This window comes from Cyclopterus lumpus, chromosome 4 (genome assembly GCF_009769545.1).
Source record: "Cyclopterus lumpus isolate fCycLum1 chromosome 4, fCycLum1.pri, whole genome shotgun sequence".
Lineage (NCBI taxonomy): Eukaryota > Metazoa > Chordata > Actinopteri > Perciformes > Cyclopteridae > Cyclopterus > Cyclopterus lumpus.
This window is the reverse complement of record NC_046969.1, coordinates 21,396,147-21,410,471: the sequence shown is the minus strand read 5'-3', so window position 1 is coordinate 21,410,471 and position 14,325 is coordinate 21,396,147. Positions and strand designations below refer to the sequence as shown.

General features: G+C 40.3%; 1 protein-coding gene across 1 annotated transcript; it reads left to right on the top strand.

The window, feature by feature from the left end:
- Nucleotides 1-489: 489 nt before the first annotated feature.
- Nucleotides 490-14,044, top strand: sh3gl1b (SH3-domain GRB2-like 1b). Its single transcript, XM_034530887.1, has 9 exons — nt 490-953; nt 5,107-5,175; nt 6,037-6,109; nt 6,205-6,348; nt 6,683-6,816; nt 6,909-7,067; nt 8,202-8,305; nt 8,494-8,627; nt 11,166-14,044. Exons 1-9 carry the CDS (start codon nt 909-911, stop codon nt 11,357-11,359), a joined length of 1,056 nt encoding a protein of 351 aa, XP_034386778.1. The 5' UTR covers nt 490-908; the 3' UTR covers nt 11,360-14,044.
- Nucleotides 14,045-14,325: the final 281 nt, after the last annotated feature.

Genomic DNA, 14,325 nt, shown 5'->3' with positions numbered 1-14,325 from the left:
AGAGAGAAAAATACCCTGTATTGTGAACATTTAGTGCATTATTACCACCATGTGGTGTAACAGCTGTTCAGAGACACAACCACATACTTATAGTTTTTATTCCCTGTAACATAATTGAATGTGTGTGTGCCTGTATATTATTTTAAGTTTGTTCTCATGAGTTGCACTTTCTGAAATACCCGATACATGACCATTAACCAAACACTTACACAGCAAATCTTGGCAAAGGTAGTTTTCCAGTGGAGGAAAACTCTACACCCTGCACAGTGAGTGGGAGGAAGTCGGTTAATATAAGAGCCCTTTTGGTTCTTTTTGCCCTGGGGCACCACAAGCATGTTAAGCGTTAATCAGCTGTGTTTTCAAGTCTTAATACATGACAATCTTTAATGTCTTTATATTTTCCAAATTTGACCACTAAGCTATTTATTAGTGTCTTCAGTATATTGCCTGAGGAGGTGAACATCTGGCCTGTAATTCCCTGCTCCCTCCAGCAGGGGGCGGTGTGCGCTAACACACGACTCGTGCGGCGTTCACTAACTCATCTGATTTCTCCAAAGTGGCCGCTGCAGATTTAGATGCGTTTTTGAAGACGTACAGACGTGCCCTAGATTTTTTTTTGTTGTTACTGCTTTGTTGTTCAGTTCGGCGGATAATATATGTGAGTTTATTTTTGTATTAGCACACCTCGCTTCGTTATCTGCTCTGCGGGAACAATCAGACCTCGACTTTGACGTGGTCGCTTGGCGTGTCCCGACTTGGAGTGACGGCTGAGCGGTCCTATGAATCCTCCTACACATCTTTTTTTTTTTACTTCTTCTTCTTTTGACAAACTACATTGTTAACTTTAACTTAAATCGAGACCGCTTCGCAGTTCGCCGGGACGCCGAAGACAGCCCGGGGCTTTCAAGATGTCGGTAGCGGGCTTCAAGAAGCAGTTTTACAAAGCTAGCCAGGTTTGTGCAACAACTTTTCTTTATTAAGCTAACAAATTGTCACGAAGGAGCTAGCCTCGTTTAGCTGCGCGAGCTAGCGGGTCACAGTGGGGCTCGTGCTAAAACCGTTCAAGGAGCTGGTGGCTGTGTGGTGACAGCAGGAAGATAAAAAAAATAATAATGTTTTTAAAAACACACGCTTTGTGTGTCCTTGTGTCAAATATCACGGTTATTTTTTTATTTATTTGTTTTAAAGTTGTTCACTTTGTGCAACGTTAAAGTTTATGAACACCTCTCGGACGTGTTTTTTGCATCATGAGCTAACAAGTTGAATGCTAAATTACGTTATTGTGCTGCTGTATTGTTTGTGGGTTTTTTAAGCAACGTTTAAACCAACATATTCAGTGAGTCCACATCCTGTGATAAACATTAGCTCTGTTTGCAGAAGGGACTCTCCGGGTGACTCAGAGCTCTTAGGGTAAACAAAACAACAACAGTAACAATACAAGAACATCTCCAGCAAGTGTCGAGATTTGAAGCTAAACGTTTGTGTTTATTAAGGTGAAGAAAGACCCTGGCAGTGTAACTTCACATTAGATTTCTTGGCGTTTGAAGACACCGTTGCCTATTTCCCCCAGCTGTGTTTTGTGTTAGTCTTTTGTTTAGTGAGACAATATTTAGGGCAGTTTGGGGAAGAGATCCAAAATGCCCTTGTTGTTAGAAATGCCAACTGCCTGCCATTACTTTATCTCTTTTTTTTCAGTGTCTGAATCTTGGTGCGAATGTTTTTTTAATTGTGGCCAGCTCTCGTAGTCATGGGCGCGGACGGTTAAAAATATAGGTTTTTTTGGGGGAGTTTTTCTCCTTTTTTTTTTTACTACCCCTGCTGATCCAAGCAGGAAAGACATTTGGTTTCTGCCCAGCTTCCTGTCAGGAACACACTCAGATCCCTGTTGGTTTGGTTTGGGAGGAAGAATATCACAAAGCTGTCATGTGAGGAGTGTTGGCACTGACTGAAATAAAACATGAAAAGTAAAGGTGTTTTTTAAGGAGATAAAGCAAAGGTGTAACGTTTTTTTTTAGGGAGATAAAGTGGATTGATGCATGAGAAAGTGATACAAAAAATAATTCCAAAAAAAGGAGGTGAAATAGTGTCCTTTCCCTTTTTAAAAAAAAAATTCTGCAATGCAGCAGCTTTTCTTGCCAAAACTCCATGAGAGTCAATAACACTTGACATAGCTCAGATTTTCTTTGCTGGAGGCACACAGGAAGTTGGCTGTGGACATTATATCTGTATCCTGTAGCTCACACATCCTTGTTTTCCTCTCTGTCCTACCCCCTTTTTTCTAAGAATTAATCTTGCCACTAAATCTTGAAAACCTGAAACGTCTCACTCAAAGGGCAGTCTGAGCGTAAGCAGCATCACACTCGCAGGAGTTTTAGGTGTGACAGTGGGATTGATTGTTAGTCCTGAATGAGGATGACAGTTTGATTTGTGCAGTTTATCAAGTGTATTCATGCCCTGTAATTACAAGTCTGTCTGTTTCTCAAATTAAATTTAATTCACAGCTGAAAGTGGATAACGTCGTTCTAAAATGTCGGACAGCATTTCTAGTGGATGACGTAGCTGCAAAGAGATGCAAATATCAAACGCATTTGAAATTATATATTTTTTTTCGTTGATTACACAAATAACACTAGCTATGTGACCAAGTCTCACTGTTGCTGTCCTTGTCTTGAGTTTAATAAGTGCAAACAAACACATCTGCATCCAACTAATTTGAAGAAATCTGAGTAGCCATAGTATAGTATAAATTAAGATATCCAGTGGTTGTTTTTACCACCCTACATTAACTTTAAGTAGTATTAAATCTGTAATCCACAAGAAGATTTATCGTATCTTTCATCAAGACAATCGCAAGGTAAACAGTAGAAGTACAGAGTTCCCGTTATAAAGTATTCCACCAGGAGTGTGTGCTTACTGTCTTTGAGCGTTGAGACACCGTCGACTCAGGTTTATGGATATGTTGATATGCATTAGATTAGAGTTATGTGCAGACTTCATCTGGGATTAATCCCCATTTATAGGAGTGACTATCAGTCTGCAATATAATAAAATGGATTGAGTCACAATACAGGCTCTGATGAATGGCTCCTATGTGGCATGCAAAGGAGGAAATGGTAGTTGTAGGTTTACTGATTTACTGGAAATAATCAGGAGAGATTTTATCCACCTGTTATTTTGAATGCGCAATGATATGCAACGCTCCGATAAATGTAAACCGGTGTACAGGACATTATGGCTTAATAAAGTACACCCCGTGACTCACTCTCACCCAATCAGAATGCTTGATTTCACCTACCTGTATTATAAATATATATGTATTCTGTACATATAAATACATATGTATTGTTTACACGCACACAGGCTCAAAGGAATACAGACTAAAAACATCCACAAAAAGGTTATCGGCTGTTAAATAGAGTATTTATAGCAAAACATCCAGACGATAACCTTTTTGTGGATGTTTTTGGGCTCTATTCCTTTGAGCCTGTGTGCGTGTAAACAATAATGTCACGCTGACACGAGTGATGTCTTCAGTAGCAGAAGAAAACATTACTTTGTGGCCAACAAGACCTTCTCAAGTTTAGTGGCTTTTACCCCGTCAGGAATTGGATTCGCGGCTTTTTCCTTAAAGTCTTGTAAGGCAGCGAAGAGTGCGGGAAAAGATAAGATGGCAACAAATGTTGGACTGCAGACTGCAATCTTAACTTTGAGGTTGGGAAGTCAGTTGCTAAGTAGACAAAGAGTTGAGGCTGTATCTTTATTTGTGGCCTGAATCCCTCAAGGCCCCCCTGTCATGTGCTTTCCGCGTACAGCAGAGACTCGGCATCGGGCTGTCAGCTGCTGCTAGGGAAAGCGTAGCCATTGTACATTTCCCAAACCTGAATTATTAAATCTGTGTACTTACAGATTTAATGTAAACCTTTGTGACTACATATCAAACTCTACTGTTCACTCTCTCGTCATAATATCCTTTTTATACAAGCATTTCCCTCAGACCCAGAAAGTCTTGGTAAATCCAGTAATCACAAACAGCAGTTTGAGTCATGTAGGAAATGACTCAAACAGCTGTTGCTCCATCACAGGCCAGTGGATTTAAGGTGAGGAAAATGGTGTCTTCATCTTTTAACCAAAAGACTGAGTGTGTCCAGTCCCACGTGCCTTTTTATAGGTCAGGTCAGGTCCTAAAAGTATACACCTAATCAGTTAAAGTTGTCAGGATACATTTTCATGGCCTCTTTTACAGTGTTTTCATGAACTGTCCAGACCTTTTGAAATGCTCCCTCTGTAAGTACTCTAGGCGGATCAATTAAACAATAACATCAGGGTTGTTACAACCTCCCTCAAGACTCATCTGCACAATACTTAAGTACTTTGACTAGAATCGTGGCTTTAACCTCCATTTAACCTGCTTTTGTCTTTGCAGAAAAGTTACTCTGCAAGCACTGTTGTTGTGTGAACTTTCTTTAATTTTTTTTATCTTACCGGTTGTGATGGGGGGGGGGGGGGGTTGTTTTTATGCCCATTCCACTTGGGAAACCATGTAGCTCACAAACACAGCTGTCAATGTTTTAAGTATCTAGGAGTCTCATTATAAAGCCAGAATCCATCCATCCATCCATTTTCAATACCGCTTATCCTCATTAGCCAGAATAATGTAATTAATTTTCCAGTTCTCTGTCTCCTAAAAATAAATCCTGCTCTACAGTTGAAATAATCAGCCAGGAAGGACATACACAAACACTTGTACTGTACACGCACAGAGAAGAGACGGTTTTCTCTGTCGACCTTCGTCTGTGGCCTAAAAACATGCTGAGGGGTCTCACTTGGAAATACATATGCTTTCAATCAACATGTTTTAGTCCACTTAAGTTGTAGCATATTGTCTTTATTGGAATAAAAGAAGCTGGTCCAACGTCTTCCTCGTCCTGTAAAGTGTAAACAAATGCTGAAAGAAATGTTCATTATTGCATTTTCTTTTACACAGAGCAGGCGTGTGAATGTATAATTGAGTGATGAGTTTGTGCGTTTCCCCTCTGAAATTAAAACCTTATGTGCAGCATTAATGAATTGGCACCTTTTCTGTCTTTTCTCTCTTTCTCTCTCTAGATGGTAAGTGAGAAAGTCGGAGGTGCTGAAGGAACGAAACTAGATGAGGACTTCAAAGACTTGGAACGGGTAAGATGGGCATCTTAGTGTGGTCTTAAAAGAGCATCATCTTCCTTCAAAGGCTGTTGGTTAAACTCACAGTAAACAGACATACTGCTGTTTCTGTGGGACATCGGTTCTTAATGTTTACACCCTATTTATAGCTGTTTAGTACGACTTTAGGTTGAGAACTATTCCAGCTATAAAACTCTTTAAAACAGGCACTGTTGCCTCACAACAAGTAGGTCCCTCACACCACCAAAACCTGCAATCTTTCAAGCAAAAATGCTTAAATTCTCTATTTGCTGGGTTTCTTAGTCTTCTAATATGATACTACATTGAATATTTTTTTGTTTGGCAGACTAAACAGGCAATTTGTTGACTTGATGAAAACTATTGGCTGACATATTATAGACTAAACATTTATGTAATTTAATTCAGAAAAAATATTGTATTGGTATATTATTAAAACCATTGTTGGTTGCAGCCCTTGTTTACATTTTTTTTATTTGGTTAATCATCAAAAACATGACCAAATCCAATATAAATACCAAAATATGAATGCTAAACAAGGCATTCAGGCCAGCATGTTGAGATGCATATCACGTATTGTTTTCAAATAGGATTTGTATGAAAATAACTCACTGTATTTGACTCTATTTTTATTTATTTATTTGTCGTGTATAATACAAACTATGTGTATCAGCCTATGAGGAAGCAGATGATAACAAAAGGTTTAAAAGCATACCTCCTCTGCCGGTCACCATTTTGCTTTTGTGTTCACGGTAGCTCTGTGGTGCACTTGTGGTGTGTGTGTGTGTGTGTGTGTGTGTGTGTGTGTGTGTGTGTGTGTGTGTGTGTGTGTGTGTGTGTGCTTGCTGTGCTTTGTAGAAAGTAGATGTGACCAGTAAAGCAGTAGTCGAGGTAATCTCCAAAACATCAGAATACCTTCAGCCCAACCCAGGTGAGGAGAAAAGAAGAAAAAAGAACCTGTCTTCATGCATTTATTCAAACTGTATGAAACTCTCTGAGGAAATGTATTTCAACGCCCTCCTGCAGCATCACGGGCCAAACTGTCCATGTTGAACACCATGTCAAAGATCCGCGGTCAGGTGAAGAACCCAGGCTACCCTCAGGCGGAGGGGCTGCTTGGGGAATGTATGGGCAAGTATGGACGGGACCTCGGAGAGGAGACTAACTTTGGTAAGGTGTGTGTGTGTGTGTGTGTGTGTGTGTGTGTGTTGGACAGGACTGTTGGTGTGTGTGTGTGTGTGTGTTGGACAGGACTGTTGGTGTGTGTGTGTGTGTGTTGGACAGGACTGTTGGTGTGTCTTAATGCGGGTTATTTGCTTTATATGGTAGTCTTTGGGTGTACAGTATGTGTGGTATGCTGAATGATATCGTCTTTGTGCCTGTGTTTAGTTTTGTTGGATACCATCTGTTACTGTATATTTGGTCTGATGGGATGGGATTCTCTGGAACTACACTATTATTCAACTATGTCACTGAGCTATTCCACTCTGTCTGTGCGGCTCAGGCGGAGCGCTGGTCGATGTCGGAGAGGCCATGAAGAGATTGGCAGAAGTCAAGGACTCCCTAGATATCGACGTCAAACAGAACTTCATTGACCCATTGCAAGGGCTCTGTGACAAGGACCTTCGAGAGATACAGGTACATTGACAACATCAAATTAATTTAAGGCCACATGGTGTTAAATTCTGTGCCCCCCCCATCTAACCTCTCTGTGGCTCTTATCCCTTTAGCATCATTTGAAGAAGCTGGAAGGCCGCCGCTTGGACTACGATTACAAGAAAAAGCGCCAGGGCAAGATCCCAGATGAGGAGCTCCGACAGGCCCTAGAGAAGTTTCACGAGTCAAAGGAAGTGGCCGAGACGAGCATGTACAACCTGCTGGAGACCGACGTGAGGACTGATTTATTACCATTTAGTTAGTGTCTGTCCTCTGAAACGTCATTTTAATCCTGATCCTCGGTCCATCTTCAAAATAAAAAGGGTTATAACTACATCCAAAAGTCAAGCTGTAAACAGCTTTCTGATGGGTGAAAGCTGGTCATACTTAACAAAGCATTTGTTACATTTACCAACTTTGAACACAAACATTTACATACCTCAAATATTCAGTCTGAAGATCCAGAGGTCCTTGCAGTGATGTAGTAATCTAATACATGGTTTTAGAGGATAACTGAAGCATATTGCCACTGCCATATCATGTGAAACATTTAATCAGTTTTCTGACCAGTTACACCTTTTCACCTTTTGTTGCTATTTAATACACACCCACTGAACAAACACACAGCAATAATTACACCTATAAAGCGGTTCCGTAACACGCACACTGGGAATACACCTGTCTCCAAATGGCTGCAATTCACATTGAATCACTATTTGGCTTCAGGAATTATTTGTTTGCCTGTGTACATGTAGGTGAGGAGACATGGGAGAACAAAAGCTTAAAGCATGTATCTGATCGCATGTAGGTCAAAAGGTATTTGTGTGTTTGGTTCTTATTTTTTATATTGAGATGTGAATAAGATCTGCCACCTGGAGGAAGTCTGTCTCTTCCATAGTTCCAGACTCTTTTTCTATGTTGTTCCCTGTTACTTTTTAAATACTATGTGTGTGTGTGTGTGTGTGTGTGTGTATGTGTGTATATATATATATATATATATATATATATATATATATATATATATATATATATATATATATATATATATATATACACATTTAAGCAACAACGTTTTAAAAGTTTGACAAAATAATCTAAACCCACAGTCTTTTTACTAGCATTAGATGAGGTTGAGTTAAGATTATTTTGTCCAAGAAATATAAATTATTTATCAAATCAGCTTAATGATAATGTATCTCAAAGCTGCAGTACATGGGTTTATTACCCGTTTTATTTGTAATCCATAATAATGAACAGTTTATCCATTGGAATGAAACATACAGTAACTTAAGCAAAGTGACACTGATTTTCTTGTCTATGTGATGTTTTGTGTGTGTGTGTGTGTGTGTGTGTGTGTGTGTTTTTAGATAGAGCAGGTGAGCCAGCTCTCCTCCCTGGTGGAGTCCCAGCTGCAGTATCACAAACAGGCTGTGCAGGTGCTGGAGGAGCTTTCTGACAAACTTAAAGACAGGTGCAGCAATGACACCTGACACGCACACAAATGCCAATAAATACTGTTAAGTGCATCTGAATGTGCAGCTTTCTGCTCAGAGCTGCTCACTGTCTGGTTCAGTCGCAGTGACTTGAAACTTATTTTTTGTATTTATTGTGGAGATTTGGAAATGAGAGAACTTTAAATAGACTTCTCTTTATGAACAGGATGAGTGACGCTCAGACTCGACCACGACGTGAATACACACCTAAACCCAAACCTATCTATGACTTCGGAGACGACAACCATTCGAATAACGGCTACGCAACCTCAATGGCCCCTCCCCCTTCACGCAACTCGGGTAAGAAACAGCTGATGTGCCATGACATTAATAAGGATCAACAAATGTTAATTCTACCGCACACATTTTGAGTAACATACAATTGTAGCTAACTTATCAATGTCAAAATGATGACAGTGCAACAGAGTACAGCCGCTGTCTTGACAAACAAAGAACAAAACAAACTCCGATTCAACCACGTCACTCTCAAAGCCACACAGAAGGGAAGCATCAGATTTGTGGGAAAGAACCATCCAGCTGTTTTATACACACAGACGATGGACGAAGCCAAAGTAGCATGCCTGCATTGAACACATTCCTCAGAAGGTCTGATGGAAACTAAACTGGGAAAATAACCCTCCGCATCGCCAGAATGATTGCGCAAGACCTGCAACCCATCCAGTGCCACTGAGCACAAATACGTGAAACAAATGTCTCTTTCTGTTGTCTTGTTGACGCTGTGTAAACTGTCACACACTGAATGTTTGACTTTCGATTGGACTCGGTTGTTTTCCATGAAAAATAGGACCAGTGTGTGTGTGTGTGTGTGTGTGTGTGTGTGTGAGTGTGTGTGTGTGTGTGTGTGTGTGTGTGTGTGTGTGTGTGTGTGTGTGTGTGTGTGTGTGTGTGTGTGTGTGTGTGTGTGTGTGTGTGTGTGTGTGTGTGTGTGTGTGTGTGTGTGTGTGTGTGTGTGTGTGTGTGTGTGTGTGTGTGTGTGTGTGTGTGTGTGTGTGTGTGTGTGTGTGTGTGTGTGTGTGTGTGTGTGTGTGTGTGTGTGTGTGTGTGTGTGTGTGTGTGTGTGTGTGTGTGTGTCCTGCCCTGTCAGCTGGCTGGCATTTCTCCAACTGACCTTGTTCCTCTTTCCTGTGATATCATCAGAGCCGTTTCTTTTCACTCGGCCACATTGTCCTTTCGGAAACCCAGATTGTCTGAGTCGCAGTTTGTTAAAGTCGTTTTTCTTTTTCTTTTCGTCATCACAATTCTTGTGGTGGGGAAACGGTCCCAGTGTGCTTACACAGCTTCTGGTGGGAAATGTAGGAAGTAGGATACAAGTGGCTTCGCACCGGTTCGACGAATAATTGGTGGTTTATGTAGCACGTATACTTTAAAGTCATGTATGTGGTTTTGTAATAAATCAACATCCTGAAGTCTAGATTCTGCAGCCTGATTTACTCGAGATTGTTAACGTCCCTTCAACCACTGATGCAGACCATAATAGATTAAAAAAAAGGCTATTTAACATATCCTAAAAGAACAGTCAGGATCTATTTTATTCAAGGAGCAATTGACAAACATTCAAACTACCCTTTTTGTTGCAAAGTGCTATTATTATTATTATTATTACTATATCAGTAAGTTATTAAGAAAATGTTTTGGGCAAGAGTATTAATTAACCTTGCAAGCTGCTGGTGCCATAATTATAATTGGTTATTCATTATTATTTATAGTGGTATTTCAGAAATTATCTATAAGCTATTTGTATCGATTTTTAAAAAACATGTTTTTGCTTTTTATTTCTCACCACCATATTGCATAATATGCGGATCATCGTGTGTCATCTTCATTTTTGCGTCCATTTATAAAAACACATTTTCAACCCACTAACTTGAGGACAGAGCAGCTATTGATTATTTGACTAATCGACTATTCTACCGATTAGTCCATCGAGTAGTCAGGTTTGCTTTATTAATATCCTGCCCGCAACTTTTTGGTTCATACTGTCGTTTTCAGCCGCAGCTAAAGAAAAAGCTCTCCATACACGACGTGCTCCAAACGGCAGACTGAATTAATAATTAATAACAAGTTTGCCAGTTTATAGTAACACCATCAATATTTGCACATAAATACATTTATTAATCTGCGTTTTGATCATTAGAACTGGTTATTGAAGGAAGAAGTAAAAATAAATAATGAAATATGCCATTATTTATTTTTTTAAGCAAATAAATCAGCATCACAAGCACTGATGGGAAACGAGGCCATGTTAGCTTACAAGCTAATAACTGCTCATTAGACGTCTTTCAAAAAGTGAACCTGCCACTAATTAGCATTTATTCTAAGACGCTATACTTTCTAGAGAAATGTTTGTTGTTGTCATTGAGCTGCTACATTATTTATTTCTGCCGCTGTAAATGGATACAGAGAGTGAATGACCCGAGCTCTGCCCGCCTCTAGCCCGCCCAGCCGTCTGTGGTGCTCAACGTGACACAATGAGAAAACTGTTCAGAGACAAAGAAGCCTAGCTTGTCTCCTCTGCTGCTCCGTGTGAGGTCACAGAGAAAAGGAGAGGCGGAGGAAACGACGGATGGAGGGAGGAGGACATTCATACATAAACCTGGTGTCAGGGGAATGTTGTGGTTTCAGCTCGTCAGCACTCTTGAGCCTGCTTTGCAATGCTGTGTTGAGGTTGATCTGACTGCACCACATCTTCATGTATTACTAACACACACATTAAAGTAAACTGGCGCCGTGTCAGAGAGCGTCCAGAAATATTTGGTGTTTACCTAGTTTTGCCGACATTGTCCCTAATTCTTTCTGTCCCGACTTGTGTTTCCTCAGTTCCGGAGCAGCCGTGCTGTAAGGCGCTTTACGACTTTGATCCAGAGAACGAGGGCGAGCTGGGCTTCCGCGAGGGCGACATCATCACCCTGACCAATCAGATCGACGAGAACTGGTACGAGGGCATGCTGAACAGCCAGTCGGGATTCTTCCCGCTCAACTACGTTGAGGTCCTCGTTGCGTTGCCGCACTAATGTTTTAAAGAGAGCAAAGGAGGAGACTGATGGAGAGGAGGAGGAGGAGAGAGCAAGTAGAGTTAGGAGAGAGGGAGGAAAGCGAAGCCAAGTGCTGGTCCGCAGAATATTTCACCTTCGGCTCCGACGTCGCCATCGCAGACGAGCACTTTTTGTTTCCGGAGAAGAAGTCCAGACCAGAATTTCAACCCGTTGCCACCCAAAGGTAAAAGAATCTTAAGATGGACGCAAAATGTCGTCACCCGTTATCCGGCAGTCGGAAACATTTCCCCGAGGACTAACTTTTGAGACATTTACAAGACTTGTTTGTCTTTTTAATTGCAATTTACTGATATCGTAAATATGACTTGTACGGGATCTGGTGATTTCTGATGGGGTGCCACATTTCATATTGTGCGTTTTGTGTGACTGCAGTCTGTTGTTAAACTGAAGAGCCTCACGGTCAACGCCATGTGTAACTTGACTGAATATCATCCTCATTTCAAAACTGAAAACATTGTCTGTGCCCCTTAAGGACTCGAGCTCGTCTCTTGATGCCACCTGCTGGTGAGATTGAGAACTACTTTGACCGAAACTTCAACTACACACGACTAGAGATGTAGTTTAACTAATTATCTCAAAATTAAAAATACTTAATTATAAAAAATTATTAGACAAAATTAGCAGGTCTGTGCCTATTTGTAATGCTCTTTTCAAAGATCTATCTCTAAGCTGTGCTGATGGCTTCAGACACTGGTGTCCTTATAATGTTTCAGTATTTGAGTTACGTGAGTCTCAACCTACTACAGCAGTTTTTAAAAGTAGAATTTACGGAATATGTGAGAAGATAATTTGAAATTGCACCTTGGTCCTCAAATGAGATTTGTGTGTGTGTGAGTGTGACAGACCTACTCCACCATTACACACAGACCCAAAGTTAAATGCAGACGTTGCACCTTTTTGTCACTCAAGGGAGGTGTGTGTGTGTGTGTGTGTGTGTGTGTGTGTGTGTGTGTGTGTGTGTGTGTGTGTGTGTGTGTGTGTGTGTGTGTGTGTGTGTGTGTGTGTGTGTGTGTGTGTGTGTGTGTGTGTGTGTGTGTGTGTGTGTGTGTGTGTGTGTGTGTGTGTGTGTGTGTGTGTGTGTGTGTGTGTGTGTGTGTGTGGTCTAGAGATGCAGAATGATGAGTTGTTTCGTGGTTGTCTGTTCAATAGAGGAGACGGAGCCAAAAAGTCTTTGTGAAATGCAATAGAAACATCTCGCTTGGTGCGCCTGTTTGTTAAACTGCTAAGTATTCTGTAACATAGCCATATATTCATTTAGTTTAAGGCTTGCATGTTCAGCCGTTTCCTTTTTTCTTTGGTCTTTTTGACCCGTTCTAGGCGCCTGTTAACTCCGTGCAGAGCCTGAATAGATGACGCTGCTGGTCAGTCTTTCATAGTCATCAATAAGTGTCCCACTATTTCTCTCTGCCCTTGTGTCTTTTGAGAATGTGAAACTCCTCTGTGCTTTGAAACTTATTCTAACCCTGTGATTTTGATGACTCACAAGGGCTCTGACTCGATTTATTTGACGTAGGCGGGGTGTCGTTCCTGTTCAGTTAATCTATTAAAACGAGGCTGGTTTCTCGTTCTGGATTTAGCCACAGCCCTCACCAGCAGGTGGAGTCTAATCCGACATACACTGTACAGTATGAGGGGAAAGACCCGGAGTGAAAGGGAAAACATCAAAGGGGACACATCATTGTAAGCGTTTGTCCAGTTTGACTAATTGAATAATTGACTAACTTTTGTTCCCGAACATGAATTCTTACCAAACGCGTATCGTCGGAGGGGGAGTTTTTTTAATTGTGAATGACAAATGTGTTCACTTTTTGCAGTATCTTTCTGCAAAATGTCCCCTCTTATTATCTGCGTTTGTCCATCACTCCACGCTGCCAAACACTTCTGGGTTTGGTCCCCGTCTAATATGTTTACATCTCTGATCTTACCACGTTTCAATACTTGTATCAAGTTCAGGGCAAAGTTAAAGGACTGTAGGAGGTGCTGTCTGGATCACGCCGTTATCAAATGAAGACTTTGATCGCTTTTGTTTTTAGTGCCTTTTGGAAAAAGAAAGGAGGGAAAGTACCGCAACTAATCCAGCAACCAAAACCTAACCTAGCTACTTAAGAATATGGTCATAAAATGTATTTTCTACTTTTATTTTTGTGTTTTGTTTTTATTTCTAGCCTTTGGCACTTTTCCTGTGTAAAGATGAAATGCATGGTCTGTGTGTTTGTGTGTGTGTGTGTGTGTGTGTGTGTGCACATTTCTGCACACTTCTGACACTACAGGCAGTTTCCCGGACATGTGTTTAGACTAGTGTGAGGTTTATCGGCAGACCACCAGAAAAACTGATATGTATGTAGATTTTAATCCATGTTTGAAAAAACATGTCCCACTGATCTTTTTATCTCTTGTCTTAAATGCTTTTTGAACAGCATTAAATCATTCTGGCTCTCTAGTATTATTTTTTTATATTCAAGACCTTAAAACATTTAAATTAATCTTTGAATGTAGTCCTATATTAGATAATGTAAATGTATGTCTTTAGATTTGTCGCCTTTTTACTTTTGAGTACAGAATTTAACCGCAATATTTTGTCTTTTATTATCAAAGTATCTGTACGTGTTTCTTCTTGTCGTTCCCCCCCCCCCCCTTCTTACAATAAAAAGAAAAGAAAGATATGTTATTGTTGCGTTATCAATTGCAAGTTCTTCTGACATCATTATATCTTTGAATATTTAATAACATTTGACTTTAGTACACTTTAAAAAAAAAAATGTTTTTAACTTCAATCAGTGTTTTCATTTCAGGTTTGTTATTTATTTCATTAAGATTTTAGTTTTGTTCATAGTATTTATTTCATATAGTGACTTTGCTGTTGTAAACATTGCTGCTGCACTAGAAGCAACATTTTGTTATATCTAAAATATAAGGTAAGATAG

Coding starts and splice junctions, on each gene's coding strand:
- sh3gl1b (XM_034530887.1), top strand. CDS start 909: ATGTCGGTAGCGGGCTTCAAGAAGCAGTTTTACAAAGCTAGCCAG. Junction 954..5,106: donor AGTTTTACAAAGCTAGCCAG/GTTTGTGCAACA, acceptor TTCTCTCTCTAG/ATGGTAAGTGAGAAAGTCGG. Junction 6,817..6,908: donor AGGACCTTCGAGAGATACAG/GTACATTGACAA, acceptor TTATCCCTTTAG/CATCATTTGAAGAAGCTGGA.